Genomic DNA, 22,806 nt, shown 5'->3' on the forward strand with positions numbered 1-22,806 from the left:
AAAAAGGAGAGAATGTGCATAATTAGTCCCAGAGAGAGCAGCACATCACAGTTATTCTTGTAATTGTCTCACAATATTAATTACATGTCTGCTGCAGGCTCAGCATCTCAGCAAGGCATAACTTTTTCTAAGTCATCTATAATTCATCAAATAAAAAGAAATGAACTCAATGTCTTTTGGCAAAAACAGTAATAATTAAAAACATATTCATTTGCGTTGACACTGTTGTGAAAGCAAGTTTGAAAAGGTTTGTAATTTTAGGCAAATTGATCAGGTGCATTATTGGAAAAGGGGGAGGGGCCAACACAGATTACCTCAGGACTCTTGCGACTCTGCATTATTTGTTTATCTGTGTCTTTACTGGCGAAGTATCTGGTACATCCTCGGTTCAGGTACTGCCAAAAAAAGAGGGAAAACATCTTAAAAACTTGCTAATATATTTAACATTTACAGTGTGAATTTATTCTTCCCACAAAACTGGAATAGTTGACACGTTTGGAAGCACCTGCCTCTGCTCATCCTTAAATAATTACAAAGATCTGAGTAAAGAACATCTTAAATTTGGTTCTGATTGAAGCAAAAAACATTTTCAGGTTCCTTCAAATTGTACATTTGTTGATATTTTAATCATAGTCACATGGTAGGGAGGTGGTGGAATGAACAGGTGAGAGTTTTTGGGTTTTCCATGGACCAGTGGCGGAGAAATTTTAGTATTTTTAGTAGTATTTCTATTAAAACAGAAGTTCTTTTAGCTGAGCTGCTATTACTATTGCTTAAAGAAGCTTGCATTTATGATTTTCTAATCTGTGTCAATAATGATACAAATTTGACTTAAAAAATTGCGGGGCCAAATGAGGGGAAGAAAGCTATTGGCTGGGGGGCCACCTGTCCCCCCTTGCCACCCAGCAGCTCCGCCCCTGTAGAGGAAAAACTTTAGCTCCAGTGTTAACATTCTTTCGACTAACATAACACTTTAATCATTTACGTTAAGTGTAAAAGTGTAAAGAGAAAAAGTGTAAAGAGAAAAAAGCCGCTTTTCTTTGCGGCAGAATCAGACGGCTCACGTTGTTCACAAAAAAACGGTCAAAGATTTATGGTTTGTCGAGCCTGTGCTATTTAGGCCTCACTGGTGACATCACTGGTGCTAAAGAGTCAATGGAACGCAAGTGTGTCTTGAGACTCGTACGACCGCCTTAAGGGATGTCAAAAAATGGAGCGTACCATTGTTGTGTGTGTAGTAAATGTATTGTAAAGCCCTTATGGCACACTCCAGTTGTTTGTAAGATGCGCACACTGGCTCCTTACTGACCAAATGATGCAGCTACAGAGGTGCGTAGGACACCTATAGGATGCCCAAACAAACTTCACTCTAATTTCCTAAATTCAAACAGGCTGCACCCAAGAAGCCACATTTTTCACTTGAACAGCACTAATAGACTCCCTGGGCAGTGAGGAGAATTTGGGGGTGGGGTCAAATCTGTACGACGTTCCTGCGTATCACCTACTTTACCCTTACGTGTTGTATAAATGTTCGCTTTGACCCGTTGCCCGCTGTATGCCCGTAGAAAAAACGTGCATGAACATTTACACTCTACAGGCTCACAACCTTGTCTACAACCTTGATATGTTGTGTGGACCATCTATGTGTCCCCTACACATCTGCCCATTTTATATATATTATTATATAAATAATAAAAAGCAAAAAATATAAAGGTTTATTTTTACAGAGAAACTTACAATTTTTGTAACTGTTTGCTTCAAATGCAAAAAATTCAAGCTGTAACCAACTTCAGATGACATTTTTGAGGATCTTTTCAAACATCTGCCAATTGAAGCACGACTGTTTTAAACAGTTCTTGTCATATTTGACTCGATTGCCCCATACTAACCCTGAAACTGTCTGGAGAGTCCAGGTGTAAAGTCTTCTTAAGTTCCTCTGACGCTCCAGCGCACAGTCGGTAGAAGATGTGGTAATTCCTCTCATCGCTACTTTGCATACAAATCCTGGACTTCTCCAGCAGGTAATGCGACACAAATCCACCCACAACAGCATTCTGTTGGCACAATAGATAAAAAAACTCAATCAAAGATCTACAAAACACGTATCAAATAGAGATAATAGATCATTTCTGACCTTATCATTGAAGTGGATCTCAACAAACTTCCCAAAGCGACTGCTGTTATTATTCCGGACTGTTTTTGCATTTCCAAAAGCTTCCAGGAGAGGATTTGCTGACGGAAAAAAAATAAACTTCATTTCCTTAAGCGCATATAGATTTGATAAATGTTTAATCTTCTTATAGATTACCTTCTACAATTCTCTCATCAATATCTTGGCCACTTCCATAAGTTGTTGTCAGATATCTGCGTGATAGTGATTTAAAATAAATGAATGTATATATGTATATATATATATATTAAAAACATTTTTCATCTTTCAAACTAAAAGAAAAGTAAAGCAAGTGATTTATGATGAAAACACACCTCAGAACAAACTTTGTGTTTTCTGTCTTTCCTGCCCCAGATTCCCCAGAAACTATGATGGACTGGCTCATCTTTAAAACCTTCATATCTCTGTAGGCTTTGTCCGCTGTAACAATAAAAGCACAATCTGTTAACTGCCATTATTGTGGCCAAACATGGCCAAAGGATATCATCTTTAAAGATCCACTACAATCATCCATTGATCTATTGTAAAAGCGTTCCCAGTGGTCTTTTAATTATGATTATGCCGATTTTAGCCTAGATAAAAAACAAAACAAAAAAAAACTATTATTTTCTACGACAAAGTTTCTGCAGAGTGGCAATGGTTTATTAGAAATTAGTCTGAGTTGTGGGCGGGACCGTTGGGGAGTAACCCCGTTGCTGAGAGCAAAATGATTTGAATAAAAAAATACTCAGAAACTTTTTTTTTTAAATTTTAAGCTTAATATTTTTTCTAAATTTGCTCCATGATCAGAAAAATGGCACAAGAACAACAAAAACACACCAAAAACACAATTTCCATCAGAGTGGGTATTTAAATAATCACCAGGGACGACTGAGAACTTTGATTAAAGTGCTACCAAAATTGACTTCTACCCTTACCCTCTATAAACCCTTTTTTCCAACCTGTTTGGGTGTGTAAAAAATGTATTTTTCCTCTCATATTAACCTCAGTGTTGTCTTGTAAACTTAAAAAGAGACAATGAGGCAACTCAGCTGATCCACAATGCCAGCTTCCTGCGTTTAGGACGCAGCTCTTTCTGCTATGTTGTCTCATCCTCAAGGCAGATTGATGAAAAAAATACAAGTAGCTTTTTAACAAAGGCATCAATGTTTTTACAGTCATGGAGAAACCGCGTAAATTTGCAACAAACCAAACCAGATACAAAGAAGATGCTAAAAGTATTCTGATTGCAATAAACAAAGCAATAATAGGCTAGCTTGTTTTTGTCGTCATGCGGCAGCTGTGAACTCTCACCTATCGCGAAAACATGTGGTGGCAGTGTGCCCAAGGACTTTCCTTGGTAGGACTTGATAGTTTCAGGGCCGTACAGCTTTGGAATGTCATAGTAAGGATTGACAGCTATCAAGATGTTAGCCACGTAGGTCTGCAAGGGAAGAAGCACGCAAGACGGACAGAACTTAAGGTTGCATCTGTGAATAGTGAAAGGCAGCAGAGGCAAAACAAGACCTAACTGAAGGGTGGTCTGCCACACCTTTATTTGTCTTGCTTTGCTCATATACCAGCTGTTTTAAATTTTCTATTTTTCCAGTCTGTCTCCCGTTGGATAACCCTTCCCTCTTTACCAGCTGGTTCTTTTTCCCCCAGGGAATCGAGTTTGCAGATCCTTTTAGCTTTTCAATCTGCTACCTGATCTAGCTGGTAACATCTTTCATGCCACTGACTATTTAGGGTGTAACGATACGCTAAAATCTCAATTTGGTTCGGTTCAACTATATGTATCGTTACACCCCTACTGACTATGTATGAAAACTAGACTCAGTGACTCCGCCTCCCTCCAGTTTCAAACAGGAAGAACCTGCTGGTTCCAAGAAGCCAAAATCTCATAGACTTCTATTGAGAAATAAACAGCTTATACTCAGTCATTAGATTTGTCGGAACAACTATTCTTGCTCTGATACCTTTTTCCTAAAATGTTCTTAAAAACTCAATTTTTGTAATCGTATTGTTTCTGTGGTGTAAGTTATTCGAGTTATAAACTGACCAATCAGATGCCACAGTGAAAGTATGTGGTCTCAGGTAGAATGTTTGAAATATTTGAAAGATTTCGTAGGGTAGGGTAGTAGATTCACTTCATTTCGATCTTTTTTATGGGTGATGTCACCATTAATAGAACTAGACTGAGTGAGTATCACGTTACCCATAGGAAACGGCTTAATTACAGCACCAACGAAATGAAGTCAATTCAGGCTGAAATTTTCCACGATACGAATCGCCATTTGGAGCCAGACGACGCCAGTAAGCAGTGATGGTCAGAGCTGGTCTGAGTCTACGTTTCCTCACCCCTTCCAATAAAAGTGGGCTTGGTAGAATGATTATTTGGACAAATACATAGTCATTGTATTTTCTAGAACACGTGTCAAACTCAAGGCCCGCGGCCCAAATGTGGCCCCCGAGAGCATAAAAGTTTTTAATTTCTTAGAATAAAAAATAAAAATTGGTGTGTATTTATTCATATCTTGGGGGAATCAGACTTGAAATATCGGATTGGGCAACTATACATTAGGACTTAAACACTGTCCATGTAACCTAACCTGACAGAATCAAATTTAAAAGGATTTATGCTAGAGTAACAAGATAACAAAAAAAAGTTATAGTCAATAAATAATGAGTTATTTAACATTAAGGAGTAGTTACATTTATATTTCATTACATTTAGTTACATGTATAAGTCATATCTGGCCCTTTGAGGAACACCACTATGCTGATGTGGCCCTCGGTGAAAATGAGTTTGACACCCCTGCTCTAGAATAACCTTTATTACTTTAACCAGTAGGAACTTCCTGTTTGGCACGCAAGGCGGAGAGCGGTTACACAGTCCAGTTCTTTTCTTCAGTCAATGTTTGATACACAATAACTCAACTTAATACAAAAAAAAAAGAAGAGAATAAAAACATACGTAGATGTAATCTTTGTTGTACCGCACTCTGACATTGTTGAGAAGAGTGGCCTCGTTCAAGTACATAAGTGAACCTGTCCGGACAAAAGAGCACAATTACACTGAAATCCTTTCAGAATAAAATGACTCGGGAGAGTAAATACTCACAGTTGTCGTCTACGTGTTTGTTGACATCATCCTCTGCTGGGAAGACGTGGCTCATCGGAGCGAGGAAAGTCTGCAACATCAATCATCGTACATCCCAGCCTTTACATGAAGCTGTTGCTACAAGTGTTCAACACTAATCTGGGATTATCCATTGATTGATTAGTGGTTTTGAAAACGTACGACTCCAGAATAAAACTTGAACAGAGAGACATATTACAGTTGTGCATGAACATAAAACATTTACGACGCTTAAAGATCAAAGTAATAAGTTTCGGGTGTGACATGTTGGCAAGCTAAATTAGATACTGATGTTCTCATTGCATTGTTTAAGACTTTGTGTTCATGGAAATAAGCTCAATGGAACAAGTCAGCTGTGAAAGAAACAGGGGGAGAGACATGGCAGGGTGATGAATAATTTGGGGGAGCAACGGGATCTGAGCACCTGACCGGGTTAGAGAGTGGCGAGCGGACAGCGCCGATACGCCTCCAGCTAAAGTGCTGGAGACGTTGTATATCAATGTAACGAACAAACTCCATCTGTGTTTAACCCTTGTGAAACGTTCCCATCTGTGTATCAACGCTGTCTGGCAACCATTCTGTGCAATGGTGCGTGGTTTATTACAGCAAGAAGTCTGCAAGCACAAACAGAGGGAGCTTTGTCAGGCAGGATCTTGGCGCACAGTCGGCCGCAATAATGAGCACGTGAAACATGTGACCAATGAGAAGTGACAAAAAGGTGACAAGACTGAAGGTCGTGTTTGGGACTTCAACACTAATGAGCCCAAATCTGCTGTTAAAAACAACATTCAATGACTCTTTCATTGCTCCACAGAACAGAATGAAGTTCCTGTTTCAATAAAAGAGACAGGACGCATTAAAAATAAGACCATTCTTGCAAAGGTCCATGATACCTAGTGAGCTCAAAATACCCCGAAATGACAAAAGATGGCCATTTAGGAATATATTTACCCAGGAAAACTGATAGTGAGACATTTTTGTGTCATAGTCTGTAGGTTGATCTCCATTTCTTTGTAACAAAGACGCACGTGTGCGATTCCACATATCAGCACCAGTTGTAACTACAGGAAGAACATGAGCTTCCAAAAGCTGTTAGATCATAAAAATGCTGCCAGAAAAAAACAACAACTTTTTTTAAAGGTTTGTAACCATACTTTAAAATTTTAACTCAAATATGGTTTTAACAGGTTCTTAGCAAAAAATAATTAGCAAAACATGAATAAACTAAAGAAAGCTTGTTTTCCTAAAAGGAAAATATGCTAATGATTTCAAAATAAGATTTCAAGAGATTATATTGACTTTATTCTTTTTTGTCCTGTTTCTGCAAAATGTGCATTTAGGAACAATTAAAACAATAAAAAAAAAACATTTAAAGACTCTCTCCGAATATCTCTTTAGCTATTTTAAAAGAGTTCCCAGCGGTCCTTTGATATGGTTATGGTGTTTTAGGGACATAGTTTCTGCAGAGCGGCAGTCGTTCTATGGAAATTCACCTCCAAGTTGTGGGCATGACTGATGGCACGGAGAAACCCCCGCCCCCCTTCCCCTCCACATTGCTGCACATTGCTTACAATTCTGAACCAGACGTCAGCTCTGACAAGGAAAACAAAGACGTAGATGCTTCCAGTCGTCTACAAGTGGACGCGTCAGAGAGCTTGTGGCCCACCGATTGTAGTTTGTGTGTAACACCTACAAGCTATTCCAACAGCCTTTTTTCTTCTGCACCCGCTTTACCTCAATTTAAAAAACGAAATACTCAGAAACGCAATTTTGAGCTTTATTTTCTTTATATGTGTCCTCCATGATCAGTAAAATGCCAGAAGAACATTGCTAAAGACACTAAAAAAACCATTTGGTTACCAACACAACTGTTGTCAATGATGAGCTAAATTCATTTTAGAATAAATAAAAATGGCGGTTCTCTACTTAAAAATGAGCTTCAACTTGAATAAATGTCACACTTTTTTATTTTTTATTGCATGTGCGCTAAGGGATAACGGTGATACCATTGCGTCAGGTGAAACAAAAGCGGGGGAGGGGGCCCACAGAACATACATGTTGTAAACATCAGAGACCGGGCGGCAGCAGACACGTGACGGCTCAGGTGGAACAGGTGGCCTTTACCTCCTGAAGGAGCGCGCCTAGGCAACGCTGTCAGCACACCTGCTGCTGCTGCTGCTCATTAATTGATGCCGCTGTAGCTGTGGTCCCTCATGTTTCTCACATTTCAAACATTGTTGTGCAAACGCCTTCCAACCTGAAGTCACACTTCAGTGCTGCATGGGTTTATTTTTATGTCATTGCAGTCTAAAAATTGGCTTTTTTTTCAGGATTGGGTTAGGGTTCAGGGGTTAAAGGGCTGAATGATGCAAAAACTGAATCCCAAAGTAAAAAAAGATTCCTACAAGAAAAATTGTCTTATTTTCTGTCTTGCAAGAAAATAGCAAAATAATCTCAGTTTGAGAAAACATCTTTGGGTGACTAGATTGTTTTCTTAAAATAAGAAAAGACGGTAAGACAATGTTTTTTACCCTATTGATTGTCTTTTGATTATTTAAAGAAAATCTACCAATGGGGTAAGAATTTTTCCCAGTTTCAAAGGAGCCTGTTTTTACAGTGTGGTCAGTGAACACATCTTTGTAAACTGAGAGTAACAGTTGGATTCTGAGTGCGGGCCTCTGGGGTTGGGTGTGATAACCCACCTTGCCTCTCTGGTTCAGTGGCTCTATGGTGAGCGTGTCGGCTCCGATGTCGACCATCGTTCCCAGCTGGAACCCCTCGGCGGGGTGGGGCGCCCACACTGGCTTCCCGTCCTCCATGGTTCACCTCCAGCACCAGTCCAGGCTGGGAAGAGTCCAACAGGATCACATTAAAGTGGCAAACCAAATTTGAAGTTTGATTTCAGATCAGGCTCGACGCAAAACAAAACCAAAAGTAATTTTAAGCCTGCATTTATCGCCAAACAACTGAATCAATTAGATGAACAGGTTTACAGTTTGATTTAACATCTAATTTAACCCAATTTGCCCAAATTGTCTTCCAAAAACCAAATTTCTTTGATTAAAATAAAACTGTTTTCACATAATTAGTGATTAAAACTGAATAGAACTGGAAGATTTGTTAATAATATATATTTTTTTAACCAAAACTAAAAGAAAAGCTGTTTATGGTCTAAAAAAATATTTTAAAAAAGCTTAAAAACACAATTTACAGCTTTGATAAATCCGAATTGCCAAATTTAGTTACAAAGAATTCACATTTTCAGCTTACCTTTTCTTTTACTTTTCTGTTCACATTCTTATTTGTCATTACTCAGAACAAATCCAGCTTTGGACCCAATCCAACATAATAGATTCATAAGCATTAATGATCAGCTTGATCAAACGTGACACCGCCCAGTCCTTGCATTATGTTACTGGGAGAGGACCAGCTGCTGCTGTCCGCTTTACTCCCCATTAACCTGTTGTTGCCCTGTCTGATCTCGTAAGAGAAGATTTTCTGTGTCAGCGCAACGGGAGCCGCAATCCTTACTGAGGAAAAAACAGTCTAGGAGTTTGGGGCCATTCTGTAGATTTACAAAGAAAGGTTATAAATAAAGATTTTTTAAAAATAGATAAATTAAAATAGAAAAAAGGTAACTTAAAGGGATGTTTTTATATATTGTGGCTCCAGGATGTTTGAAAAATTTGCAAATCCCTTGGTAAATATGTGACCATAAGTAAATCCCAAACAACAATAAGTCAGTGTGTGGCGCAGATATACTTCCAGTTTCCTGGTAATAAAACATCACACAAACCTTTTACTGGAATAAATAGATAAACTAAAGAAAAATAACATCTATTTATTCTTAGGGAATAATGATAATCCAGTAAAGAGGTATTTATATCACTAAAAAGAAATAAATAAAAACCTTTTTATCTTGTGTAGCCCTGCAACAAACTGGTGACCTGTTCACAGTGTAGCCCACTTCACCTAACAGTAGTTGGGATAGGCTCCAGCAACCCCAGTGACCCCGAAACAGCATTAGCGGGTTTTAAGGATGATTGGTTGCATCATCGCCTGTATACGAGAGCTGGAATGAGTGACCCCTCCCCCCCTGACGTTGCAAACAGGAAGTTTGGCTCCAAGAAGCCAAAATCCCATAGACTTCTATAGAGAAATCATTTCTATTATCACTATATAGCAATCTCACATGCATTTTTGTGATAATTGTGGCAGAAAAAGCAGGAAGTTCCAGCTGTTTTTCTGAAAGATGAAATAAAATTTAAGTTAGAAAATTTAAAAACTGTTTGATGTGTGTTCGTTGTGGTTCCAAGACGTTTATCAAGGAAGACTCAAGTGTACGCTGAGGCTCTGTCACTTTAACCCAATGCATCATGGGAGATGTAGTGTGAAAACTGCCGCAAAAGGGCAGAAAGACCAGCGTCTCTGAGCTTCATTGTTTTGTTCACTTGTTCCACGGTCTGACACCGGACTCTGTGGAAAGCTACACCGCTAAAGACGAGCTTTAGATGGTATTTTTGTTAGAACTGAGCGACTTTTTGAGCTAAATTGGAACAAGGAAGTTAAGACTTTAACAAGACTTTAACCACTTCTGATTGGTCAGACTGATGACATGTGATTAAGCCTTCAAGAATGATTGGCGGAGACAGTTAAAGGGGCGGGACTTTTCCAAGAACAGCTTTAGTTGCAGCTAAATCGGGGTACCGCCATTCTTATCAAAATGTCTTTAATAGAATCAAATAAACACAAAGTAAAAAGTATTTTATGATCTTTTATATTCCTAACTACTCAGTGTTTTATCAGGGCCTGTTTGGATGAACACAGAGCTGATATCCTGGAGATGGTAAATGTTTTAGATCAGTTAATGAGGGCAATTTCCCACGGCACACTTGACCATCTCCCACGGCACACTAGTGTGCCGCGGCACACTGGTTGAAAAACACTGGTTCAGATCGACTTGGACTAATCGCTACTTTCTGATGATTTCTGGTTCCAACGTGGCGGCGTCCGTATTGCAAAATAAACAAAAAACAATGGCGGAGTCGACTTCCTTTGGTTGGAGCCAGAAGTCATTTTCTATGAGTGACATCACACTCAGTCCAGTACTCATATACAGTCCATGGGATGGATGGAATTTTTGTGTATACTTAATGAAAAATACATTTACAAGAAAATAACAGTTTTGAAACTGTATAACAGCTGATGTGTTAATGAATAAACATCTCTCATTGCTCTCATCCACTATTTCTCTTTCACTTCCTTTAATTTTGTAGCCGAAAGGGTTTTCACTAACCAGTTGAAAATGCCATTTAGGATATTTTTTTTGTTTTTGCTGTCAGTGAGGACATTTTAAATCATGTTTTTCCACAAATGTCTGCCCTTGTAAATAGTAAAACGCTAGGGTTGTAGAAGACATTAAGTTAAAATCCTCATTAGCTGACACACCGCTGTGACGCGTGAAATTCTTTCTCCACGTCTGAGACGCAGCCGCACTCAGGAAATCATTTGATGGTTTAATCCCCCCAATCCAGCCCCTTAATGCTAAGGGCCGAGCATTTCTCTTTGGTATTACTCGATTGGGGATTTCAACCCATCACCTTCCAGTTTCAGGGTGGACACTCTTCCACGAGGCCGCTGGGTTGGTGATAGGCCACTGAATTTGTTGTGCAATAACCAAGGTTCGTTTTGAACTAAGAACTGATCCACATTTAATGAAATCTGAACATTTTCTACTTGAAGTAAATAGATTACTAAAAATTGGCAAAGATGTCAAAGTAAGCCAACGGAAAAGCAAGTTTTTTCATCTCCAAGGACCACTGAGGATAATTTCCTGAAGCTCAAACTCCAACTAGAACTAAAAGCATTTAAGTTTCTGAACCCTGGTAGTGGAACGCCAACTCATCAGGAAGTGGTGTTCAGTCGTTTCCCACATTGGAAAACATCAATTACAGCAACCAAAAAAAAAAAAAAGATGGCTACCTGCAGGTTCATGTTACCGTGAGGTGTTTTACATGTTAGATCAGAAAACACAGTCAGGAGAAAAACAGCATTTGGTTCCTGGGTCTTAGATTTTCAAGGCTGTGTGGGGGAGGCGAGTGATAAGCATGAAGCTCCACCACGGTTTCTTCCTTTCATCCAAGGTTAATTGAACTGAAAACACCAACGCAGCTGGCTAAAATGCATCATTGCCCGACTGCACGTCAAAACAGTGACATGAAACGACTTGAAATGAGAGTCTAGTCGCTCCGGATCCGCTCTCAGACGTGCTCCAAACGTGACCGACGCCAGAGAGAAACTTTGACTCTGCAGCTTTAAATCCTCTTAGGGTTTGACCCCAATCCAGACGGAGAGGCGAGGGCGCTTCCAAGGAGAGTCCAGGTGAGCAAAAAATAAGCCCTTAGTGGAACATCAATGAAATCAGAGGGCAAATATGAACATGGCACACACACCGGATCATACACACACATCCACTGCGTGTGTGTGTAAAGCAGTGAAGCCAGCCTGCCTGTTATTTCCTTCCACTTGTTTCCTGTCGGCTTCCAGGCTAAAGGGACGTGGAAAATGGTGTGAGGATAAAAAGTGTGTTATGGCTCCAAAGATGACACTTTCAGAGGTAAATCTCCTAAAAAGGAGCCGTCAGAAACCCTGAAACATGTAACAAGGGTTGTGCATCTGTCAAAATAGCCAAGAAAATAACCATAATAAGACAAATTTAGGACCTAACCCATTGTTAAGTAAATAATTAAGTGATATCTGGTAGATTTCTTTTAAAAAACAGAAAAAAAATGGCAAAAATAGTTCTATTTAATCAATAAAAACACCCTTTAAAGGTTTCATTAATATTCTAAAGAGTATTTTAATATAATTTGACGCAGACTTTTAATTTAGACTATATTTCCGCTTTTGAGAGTAAGACTTGTAACTAAAAAGTTTCTATTATAAGCATAAGAGGGGGGGGGCAATAATGAGTCTAAAATACATTCAATGGTGTCAATAAAGTTTAGAGACAGAAAAAACAAACAGGTAAAGTTTGACCAAAACTTACGGCTTTATTGCTTCACGTGGCTTAATAGCAGCGACTTTTCTCCCCTCGCGCTGGTCCGTTTCTGTACGGGGGTTCCTCAGGCGGGAGCAACAGGTTCGGCCGCCTCTTCGCCACCGGTGAGCATCTGTGACGTCACCACAGATTGGGCGTTCACTTGTTGCTCGTAAAACTCAGTGTCAGACTTGTGTTCGAGTGTTTTTGTTCGTTTTTACCCACTCTCGCGATCTTTTTGGCGTTTTCTATTCCACTTATTTAAAAGTAATTGTAAAAACGTGCGGAATAAAGCTACAATAACGTTATGATTCTTTTTTTTAAATGTTTACCAGACCACACAAAAGGCACACGAATAGAACGCTCAGCCAATCAGCAGGCAGTTCGGAAAACAGTACAAATGCTGTCTTGACGGGCATTAATGTTTAAAAAGCTGGTAATTTAAAACTTTTGAGAGAGTTTTGGAGGAGACACTCAATCCACAAATGAAACACTGGCTGTCACGGGGTCTGTGTGTCTAATTAGGACAAAGATACTTGTGTGAGAGGGACGATCTCTTGTTACCAACAACACTATTTTTTAATATGGAAATAGAAAAGGGGCAACATTTTCTTACAAAAAAAAGAAAAAAGTTTCAGAAACGGCATAGTTTTACCCTGAGCCCCATTATTTGAGCTTTGAAGTAAATTGGACTTTCTATAAAGCATGAATTTAAAGTACTTTTAATTTTTAGGTCTGAAGATCCAGCGATCTAATTATGGACAATGGCTCCATCAAGCGGTCACACAGGGAATAACTCCATCCATATGTCTTCAATTTTTTTGCAAAGCAGATTTGATCTTTAGGATTTATTTTTTAAAAGTGCAAAAAGAAAAAATAATAATTCACCTTAACAATTAAAAAAGATCCCATAGACTGGACACTTTAATTTCAAAGATAGCTTTTAAATGAATTTTAATGAAGAAAAATGTTTCTGTAATTATTATTCTAAGGATTTTAATATTTCAATGATTTCTATGATTTTCTTGTGTCATTTCTGTTTTATCCTGATTTTTTCTTTTTTTTCCTGTAACTTATTTCATTCTTTCTCAAAAGTTCTTGTCTTTTGCCACAGTTGGAATTAGTTTTTATTTTTTAAATCTGTCTTTCATGAATAACATTTTTTAAGTGATTAACTGTAATATTAATTGATTAAACAATCTTATCTTATAGAACCGAAAAAGAAAAGAAAAAATTAAGTAGGTCATATTTTTTCAAAATTGGTGTACTGCATAAACAAGTTTTTTGTGAATTTCTGTTGATTTTACAAATGAGCTTCAGTGAACTATCAACGTTTTTGTGTATATATGGATGAAATATACATACGTACGAAATGTAAATCCTCAGCTTATCTGTTTGGGTTGTTTTGTAATTTTTATGCAATATTTCATCTCTGAAAATATCCTTTACACTTTTTAATAAAAATCTAAAATGTCTAAAAAAAAAAAAGTAAACTTGAAGGAAACATTATGATCACACACTATAATTAAGCCATGATAAATTACCAAACACACTGTAAAAATGATTCAAGTTTTATTTTTACATTTTACTTTCATACCATCAGGGCCTCATTAATATCATTTCCTCCAGACTTTCCCAGCCAATTATGTGTGGAGCCCCAACTGCTTCAGACTTTATCTGTGAAGTGTTTATAAATCTCTCCCTCAGAGATATCACCCCGCATTCTGTGGTGCCTGAGGAGGAACAGGCGATGTGTCTGTTCAGACGTCAGTTCTCAAAGCTCCTTTAAACCTTTACAAGCTGGAAATACCGTTTTTCGTTCTCTCATAAAACCTCTCCAACAGGTAAGAAGCTGGAAGTTGAGACAAATACATAATGTTTAAGTTTTTACATGTTTTCCCTTTTGTTTTTGTGTCCTGCAGTTTATCCTTCACTCCAACCTTTACTAGAAGATGTCAGGAAAGAGGCTTTTGCTTTCTGCAATAATCCTATCCATATTAATACATTTACTGTCAACGCAGCCTTCATTTGGTCAGCTCCTGACAGAAGAGTCCTGCACCGTTCAGATCCTTGTCCCTGGACTAAAAGGCACAACTTTCCCTTCTACACTCTATATAGCGCTGTTAAACGTTCCAGACTATCTAATAGAACAAACATGTTTTTTTTAATTCATTTCCTACATAAGGAGAACCAGGAGACAAAGGGCAAAAAGGAACTCCCGGCAGGCCAGGAAGAGTTGGACCTCCGGGAGAAATGGGTAAACTATGTTTTATTTTGTTTTATTTGATTGTATTATGTACAAAGATCTAGCCACAAGGGTTGCAAGCCAGTTACTTCTGTGCCGGTCCCAAGCCCGGATAAATAGAGAGGGTTGCGTCAGGAAGGGCATCCGGCGTAAAAATTGCCAATATAACCAAGCAAATCATCCATTATGTACAAAGATAATCTTATTTTTTTCTCAAGAGTATTCCCTTTTATTGCAAAAAAATTACATATTGCATGAGCAGATTTAACTGTGGAGAACCCTCAAATGTAGCCACTGTTTTGTTAAATGTTTTTGTTTATTTATTAACCCATATGAACCCATGGGGACATCAGTGGAACAGATATATATCAGAAATGGATTCTGTGGTCCACTTGGTTTGTGGTAAAATACACAGTTTTATTTTAAAGAAAAAAACTGGTCTAAGTTCTAATGGGCTAAGTTATTTATTTGACTGCTGTTTTTCTTTCTTCTTCTAATTTTTATTGATAAGTAATGATTTTATTGCAGTTTTTTTTTTCTTAAAAAATATTTTTAATTTTTTTTCTTTTTGACTTTTTGGCTGCTGTTTTTTTTTCTTTTTTAACGTTTTATTTTATTTTAATTTATTTTTTGTCTGCTGTCTTTTTCCTTTTATTCTTTTCAAAATGTGTTTCATTTGTTTTTCACATTTGTATAGTTTTATTTATAAGTTTTTGGCTGCTGTTAATTGCTGCAACCCAAAATGAACAAACAAACAAATAAACAAAAGATTCAAATTTCCTAGAGAAGCTTGAAAAACTGTTCTTGCGTTCTCCAGGGATAAGCTCACCCCATAAGCAAATAGCCTTCAGTATTTGCTTATAAAAAAAAACCGGGGCAAAGGTTACGTTTTTTGGGCTGATAATGTGCAGTTCCATCACGAGGAGGCCAACCAGAGATGTCCAAGTGTTTACATCAGGGTGAGAGGTTGGAGGGACAGAGGGTTTGGGGAATCCACAAATGTGAAGACGTGTTTACTGAGGAGTTCAAACACAAGAGAAGCATCTCCTCCTTGATTTTTCTATCATGTAACGCATCTTCGTGAGACAAAAAACAGGTGTTTTCACTTCTTTTTTGGACACATCTCTAGACCTAAACTAAATATTTTTGATTTTCTTTGCAGGACAACATGGCCTTAAGGGACAGAAAGGCATTATGGGACGCTATGGAAAAGTTGGTCCACCTGGAATGAAAGGTGACACATCATTTGGAGGAAATAAGTATTTGATCCTTTGCTATTTCTGGAGGTTTACACACTTAAAAAAGAAAATGACAGTTCGTCATCTGATTGGTGGGTTCAATTGAACAGAGAGAAATAAAACAAAATCCCAAAGAAAATTAAGAAATGAATGTATATAAATGTATTACATTGAGGGAAATATGTATTTGAGCCCTTTTGCTAAAAAGACTTAGTACTTTGAGGTAAAAGCCTTATTAGCAGCACAGAGATCAGACGTTTCTTGTAGTTGATCAGTTTTCTGAACATCAAGAGAGATTTTGCTCCACTATGACTTCTAAATCATTCCAATTTGGTGATTGGCTTAGTATCTATCTATCTATCTATCTATCTATCTATCTATCTATCTATCTATCTATCTATCTATCTATCTATCTATCTATCTATCTATCTATCTATCTATCTATCTATCTATCTATCTATCTATCTATCTATCTATCTATCTATCTATCTATCTATCTATCTATCTATCTATCTATCTATCTATCTATCTATCTATCTATCTATCTATCTATCTATCTATCTATCTATCTATCTATCTATCTATCTATCTATCTATCTATCTATCTAAATAATTATATATTTTTGGTCCCAGGGTCAAAAGGAGACATGGGTGATCCTGGTTCTAAGGGCCCCAATGGAGAGCCAGGTAAAAACTTTAATTTGCACAATAGTTGTGTTTTCAAACCTGATGTCTGTCAGAAAAAAAGCAGGACTTTTGACATAAAATGAACCTCATTTATATTTATATTTACTAGGTGTCCCATGTGAGTGCACGCCAATGAGAAAGATGATCGGAGAAATGGACATTCTTGTGGCCCAGTTGTCTTCAGAGCTTAAATTCATAAAAAATGGTAAAATCTAAGCACCCTTCTTTCATTTAGCTTTCTGTCCAGGCAAGTTTTTCACCATTGGTATTTTAACTGTCTCCACTACTTGTAATATTGCAACTGGTGGGCATGTCAATGTGAAAGTTTTATGGAAATAGAAGTGCTCATTTTTCAGCACTGCCCTCCCCTGCAGCTGTTGCTGGCATAAAAGAGACAGACAGTAAGGTGTATCTGCTGGTGAAAGAGGAGAAGCCTTACAGCGACGCCAAAGTCTCCTGTCAGGCGAGGGGAGGGCACCTGGCCATGCCGAAGGACGAGGGCGCCAACCAGGTCATTGCAGGCTACATCACCGAAGCCAGCCTGAGCAGGGTCTACATCGGCATTCATGACCTTGACCGCGAGGGGATTTTCACTTACGTGGATCGGTCTCCCATGACCACCTTCAGCAGATGGAGAAAAGGCGAGCCCAACAACGCATACGATGATGAGGACTGCGCTGAGATGACGGCCTCTGGGGAGTGGACTGATGTGGCCTGCCACCTCACCATGTATTTTATTTGTGAATTTGACAAAGACATGATCTGAATCTAGTTAATAAACGCTAAAGAATGAGTAAAGCAGCTTGAAACCTTCAATGACGAAACACCTGTTTTTCCTCTTTATTTCTTAAACTAACAGGCTATTTATTTTTTATCTTGAAAGGCAGCCTGAATTTTGTTGGATTTAACTATTCCAAGTGCGTCTCTGATCTCGTTTTGGATGATTCATTAGTGTTTCCCAGGCAGTCTATTGAGCGTTATTGTTATGCAAGCAACTCTGTAACTGTGTAGTTGAGAAAAATGGCAAATAAGCAAAAACCTGTGAATTAAAAAAAAAAAAAAAATCCAATTATTGACAGAATCTGGTCTCAGCTGAGTGCTTTTAATCAAACAAACAGATTGCAGTGCGTTTTCTTCACTCAAATTCATTGAATATTTTGTGGTAGTTGTAGCTGCTTTACAAAAAAACAGTGATGGTTGATTTGAAACAAGTGGAATAAGGTGTTTATTACTGTATGCTGTTTTTTTTTTTTAACTCTTATCTTGATTTGACAAAGTTTCATAATTCTTTTGCCAGGCTGTTTTTGTGAACAGCCCAATGTTCCATCCCCATTAAAATCAGATAGAACCTTAATGACTGATGGTATTTATTGTGTTAGATAAATGCCACTGAAATGCCATATGACTGCCTATGTGAAAGTGTTGCATCCTCCCCATCCGCCTGCAGCAATGGAATATTCCATCAACAGCAAGTTAGCAGCAATAAAGATGCGGTAAGATGATGCCAAGATATCAGACAGGCTGTGAAAATTATGCAGTTAAAGAAAAAAAACAATTGAAAACCATCTCACACAAAATTCTAACAACATTAGTTAAACAAAACAAAACTATGGGAAGACAAAAAAGAATGAAAAAGAAGAACAAAATCAAAGGAACTCAGTAATGAGACAAAGGAAATCAAGAATGAGAAAAGGGACAGAACATAAAAGAAGCAAAAGAGGGGCAGAAAATGGCAAGTTTGAGAACGTTTCTTAATTTTCTTTATTGATTTGACACCATAGTGTACTGTTTTGTTCCATCGTTTAATTTTTTTTTGTTTCTTTTTCGTTCTTGAAACAAGGAAGAAGTAAAACCTGATTAATTTAAGAAAAAACAAAACAAAACGGAAATCTTTTTTCTAGTAGAAGCTGACAGAGTGAAAAATTAGTCTATTTAATCAATTCAGTGTTTTTTCAAGTAAGAAAATAAATTTTTATTTATATATATTTATTTAACATTTAAATGTGATTATAATTCTTAAATGCTTATCAAAACATTTAGATTCTTGACATTGATGCTGTCTAATAGTGGACTAGTGAAGACGTAATTCAAGGAATGTTTTACCCTGTGGTTAAGGTTAAAAAAAATAATACAAATTTGTACAACATCTGTAGAGGACTCCATGCAGAGCTCCATGCATTAATGTTTGCCGGGGGCCCCCAAACTGTTATGTCCGCCACTGGCTCCAGACTTGGGCCACCTTGTGGCCCAATAGTTTGGCAGCAGAGTGAAGGGTCTAGCCCAAGAACCCACACTGGATGAAGCTCATTACGCCCCTGGGAAACGAACCTGGATTTCCCATGCACCAGGTGTGTCAAAGAGCGTGTGTTTTTTAGGTGTTGCTGACAGCGTCTCCGGTGTTATAGGGTTAAACACACTGGACCCCCTCTGTCCCTAAACTCTGGAACTAAATGCCACCATGTGCAAAAATAGCGTTGTTCATTTTTTGATTTAACGGTTTTTGACATATTTTATAGTTGTCTAGTTATCATTTAGATTATATTTTTTCTGTTTATTCTCAGTAAAATTTGAGTTTTTACTTTTTATTTGATTGTGTTAAGTGTGCTAAATACATAAGTATAAATTTGACTTTCATAAGTACATGTGGCTCCAGTTTTGTGTGTGTTTTTTTTTTTAAACTTGCCAGGCCCTGCTTGCCTTATGACACACAGTCCCAATGAACAGCAGAACAAGCTGCCTTGTGTTGTAAAAAGTTCAAACCTGCAGGGATTTTACTTTGGAAAAACACGACTCAAGCAAGTGACTTGTGTTATGTTTGGTCAGCAGAATGTATAATTTTTTAATATTTAAAACAAACATGGAATCATGATTTTGTTGCAAAAGCAGAAAAAAGTGTCAGTAGTGGATTGATTTCCTGTTTTTTGTTGTTGGTTTTTTTTAACCCGTTTCCACTTCTGAAAAAAGAAAACCTGAAAAGCAAGCAGGAGCGCCATCAGATTCCCTCTAGTTTATGGCTGTAACAACTGTGGAACGGCAGATCTTTGCGCGCAGCATTTCAATTAACGTCTCCCACTTGTGCGGGACTTGTTGAGGGAGCGCCATTCGTTTCGAAAACACCTCTGTCATCAATCACTGTCTGCGAAACGCATTGAGTTACTACTGCTTTCCACTTTGATGGGTAATTCCCAGAGAGACGAACCGGCCCACTTGATCAAGTGCAGTGAGCCTCAGAGACAGATCACACTGTACGCATTCACTTCAATCACTCAACAAAGAAAAAAGAAAAGAAAAAAAAGATCTTCTATTCAAACTAAAACTGGGACAAATGGATTCCCATTAAGCGGACAGTGAACCCGTTGGAGGATTGGGCTGCTGCAGGCCTGGAATGAAGCAAATCACACGGTGGAGGAGAGGAGAACGCGCTCCGTCAGCAGGTTGAGGATGTAAAGCCCCCCGTGAGGGGGGCGTCTGACACCTGAGTTTTCTAACCATGAAAGATAGCAATGCTGTTGTAGGTGACAATTTTATTAGATGGAGAAAAATGCCCCTGCTCTATTTCTCCAGCTGTATTAGAGATTGACCAGCTGGAGTTTGAGAGAAAAATAAACTTGGCATATTTGGCTTTGAACTAACCAAATGATCAAGTGAGATGATCAAACTTTCTCACTAAGTCTTGCAGCCAAGATTTAAGTCTCTGTCATTTCAGTTTGTACCATGAGATGGAGACAGAGACAGACATTTGGCTCTGTTTTGCAGCCACTACCTCATCCCGGTTCTGGTCCTTCACAATTTACTCCCCTTGTCTCCATGTCCGATCCCTCATGAATCTGAAAACACCAGTCGATCAGTTAATAAGGACCTTCCAGAGGGGGGAAACAAAAAAATGCCTCCCCCTGTCTGGAATTGTACAGCCTATTGATTAAACATACATTTATAGGGGTCACACCCATCATTAATTCCAGTTTGACCTCACAAAACAACAGCAGTCTGGCTTGAAACGCCAGTAAAAACAACATCCCCAGTGAGGCTGCGTAAAATGTAACCTTGCTCCCCCCCGCCTCGCCGGATGGACAGCGGCGTCCCGATTGCGCCGGCGCTGTAGCTGCCTCTGCAGTGCTGAGTGGGACATCTGGTCTGGAGAATGTAATGTTGAAACTCTGCAGCCCCCCACTGCCCAACTGCTCCCCTCGGAGGTGAACATATTTATGCTGAGTTAGGTGACTGCAAAATGTCAGGAAGGCAGAAAAGTTCGTACCAAAGAAGCCGGAGAAAAAAGACGGATGTTTATCAGGCGCGTCAGTCGTACTTTACACAGCACTCATTTACAATAGCTTGCAATGACTTTCATGCATGATCTCACTTGTTAGGGGAAGCAGCAATCCCTGGAGGGAAACCATGCCTCCTCTTTTGCTGCCAACATGTCTGCCCGCCGTAGGAGTGGCTCAGACTGATACACTCCGGTCAGAATGACTGGAGGCTGGTCGTTCCAATTGTTAGGGACCCCCATTTTCCCCTAGCTATCATATCACCACGTCCTCCTGTTGACTCCTGTTCCCTACTTGCTCGATAGTACTTTCTGCTCGACCCTCCCAGTGCTTACTTTCTTTCTGTCTGTGGGACCCCCCTCCGACAGATCAAACCGTCCGCTCCCACGGGACCGCGCCACAGCAATACAAACCGGAGAAACTGCATGACCTCAGCTTTTTTTTTCCCCAGCACTGCTAATTGTTCCGCAGAACTCTCTCCTCCCTTACACACCGCTCTATCTGAGCCAGGCTCCCTTGACTCATCACTGTTTACTCAAACACGCTCAATTAAAATCGCTCCACTTGGATGTCAACAAGCGAAACTACCATTAAATGGGTAGATCTTGATTTGGAACCATTGACTGTACATGAGAACTGGACAGATGAGGGTGATGAAAAATGACTTTACATTACTCTCCACATCATAGGGCGCACCGGATTATAAGGCGCACCAACAATGCATGGTCTGTTGTTGAGCTTATGTCATATGTAAGTCTTACCAAACTTTAAGGCGCAACAAGCGAGACACAAGAGTCAAAGGTCAGTCTGTCCGTCAGTAACACTTTATTAACTGTGTTCACTCTACTTAGAGATTGTTGCGCTTTAGCCATGTTAACGTAATCACAATACCTTAAGAGGCTATGTTCACACTGGCTCGGGAACGCCACTTCCAATGAAAAGTCAATGTAAATGGATTTTTCTGGTTTCTGAGTTCAATACTCTCGCTTTCAGTTGGATTTCAGACTCTACGTACAAAAGTCATTGAACGGGCACTGAAAGTTAAACCAGTTTAACTTTGACCAATCCTGGACTGGGATATCGGTAGAGATGAATGGGTAGCATCTTTTTATCTCACGGAGGTGCAAACCGTTTATAAATGAATAATTCATTTTTATAAACCCGTTTTTTGTCCCTTGTGGGGCTGCCGGAGCCTAACTGGCCACTCGTGGGCGAAGGCAGGTTACACCCTGGACAGGTCGCTAGTCTGTCACAGGGCCACAATCACACACCAATACACACTCGCATTCACAGTTAGGGACAATTCAGAGTAACCAATAAACCTATGAAGCGTGTTCAAGAATGCGCCCGCTCCTGAACACCACCTGCCCACTGTTTATTTAGAATAGGAATGGACAACTCCAGGCCTTGAGGGCTGATGTGTCTATATAATTCCAGATATCCAAGCCCTCATGACTGATTACCTTCAATTGTGTCCAGCCAATTAGAACATGGTAGAGCAGGGTATGTTAGAAAGCATCAGTGCTGTAGAACAACCCCCAACCTTGTCAGTAACACTTAAAAATAGCATAGTCAAATACCGCAACACGTTAGCCGAATTAGCGTATTTACAATAATAATAATAATAATAATAAACTTTATTTGTATAGCACCAATAACACCCGACCTTGTTTACTAAAGGAGGACACTTTAACAAAGTGCTGTGTACCCCTCAAAATCACTCGACAATAGTAAACACAACCAGAATTGATCCATATGTATAGCACTCCACATCATAAGGCACACTTTTTTTCTATTTTTTCTAATTAAAGCTTTTGAGAGTGCCTTATGGTGCAAAAAATATGGTTCCCCCGGCTCTAACAAAACAAGATCAATTCATTCGCCATTTTTTGGATACAAACATCACCTTGTTGGAACCAGGCGTCATCAGTAAGCAGTGATTGGTCCGAGGTGGTTCCCGTCAATATTTCTATCACAACCACTCTTGGCAATCTGGAGTGAGCTTATTGGATGACCACACCCCTACCACTTGAAAGCGGGC

General features: G+C 38.9%; 2 protein-coding genes across 5 annotated transcripts in view; one reads left to right on the plus strand and one right to left on the minus strand.

Moving 5' to 3' along the window:
• The window catches only part of LOC101175525 (unconventional myosin-VI), a 47,364-nt gene extending 34,890 nt beyond the window's left edge, over positions 1 to 12,474 (minus strand). For 2 of the 3 annotated variants that reach the window (XM_011490323.3, XM_004082529.4), the window contains exons 1-10: positions 12,340 to 12,470; positions 7,994 to 8,135; positions 5,274 to 5,343; positions 5,127 to 5,200; positions 3,464 to 3,593; positions 2,485 to 2,590; positions 2,309 to 2,364; positions 2,135 to 2,232; positions 1,890 to 2,054; positions 315 to 395 (exon numbers count right to left, since the gene is read on the minus strand). In XM_011490323.3, coding sequence (XP_011488625.1) covers positions 315 to 395; positions 1,890 to 2,054; positions 2,135 to 2,232; positions 2,309 to 2,364; positions 2,485 to 2,590; positions 3,464 to 3,593; positions 5,127 to 5,200; positions 5,274 to 5,343; positions 7,994 to 8,110 — 897 coding nt within the window. In that variant the 5' untranslated portion in view covers positions 8,111 to 8,135; positions 12,340 to 12,470. Of the gene's footprint in view, positions 1 to 314; positions 396 to 1,889; positions 2,055 to 2,134; positions 2,233 to 2,308; positions 2,365 to 2,484; positions 2,591 to 3,463; positions 3,594 to 5,126; positions 5,201 to 5,273; positions 5,344 to 7,993; positions 8,136 to 12,339 lie in introns of all 3 variants that reach the window. The other variant, XM_020713883.2, reaches the window with a different exon arrangement.
• A 1,448-nt stretch (positions 12,475 to 13,922) lies between these two features.
• On the plus strand, positions 13,923 to 17,564 carry colec11 (collectin subfamily member 11). 2 transcript variants are annotated; one of them, XM_020713886.2, is made up of 7 exons: positions 13,923 to 14,174; positions 14,253 to 14,418; positions 14,516 to 14,587; positions 15,738 to 15,809; positions 16,447 to 16,500; positions 16,610 to 16,705; positions 16,857 to 17,564. In XM_020713886.2, exons 2-7 carry the CDS (start codon positions 14,283 to 14,285, stop codon positions 17,264 to 17,266), a joined length of 840 nt encoding a protein of 279 aa, XP_020569545.1. In that variant the 5' UTR covers positions 13,923 to 14,174; positions 14,253 to 14,282; the 3' UTR covers positions 17,267 to 17,564. The 2 variants fall into 2 exon arrangements, with proteins under 2 accessions (XP_020569545.1, XP_023807781.1); XM_023952013.1 differs by having other exon boundaries at positions 13,925 to 14,174; positions 16,875 to 17,564.
• The last annotated feature ends 5,242 nt before the right edge of the window (positions 17,565 to 22,806 follow it).

Source organism: Oryzias latipes, chromosome 22 (genome assembly GCF_002234675.1).
Source record: "Oryzias latipes chromosome 22, ASM223467v1".
NCBI classification, from domain to species: domain Eukaryota; kingdom Metazoa; phylum Chordata; class Actinopteri; order Beloniformes; family Adrianichthyidae; genus Oryzias; species Oryzias latipes.

Excerpts from the sequence above, each read along its gene's own strand:
- colec11 (XM_020713886.2), top strand. The coding sequence starts at position 14,283 with ATGTCAGGAAAGAGGCTTTTGCTTTCTGCAATAATCCTATCCATATTA. Across the intron at positions 14,419-14,515 it reads CCTTGTCCCTGGACTAAAAG|GAGAACCAGGAGACAAAGGG; the intron begins GCACAACTTTCC and ends TTCCTACATAAG. Across the intron at positions 16,706-16,856 it reads GCTTAAATTCATAAAAAATG|CACTGCCCTCCCCTGCAGCT; the intron begins GTAAAATCTAAG and ends CTCATTTTTCAG.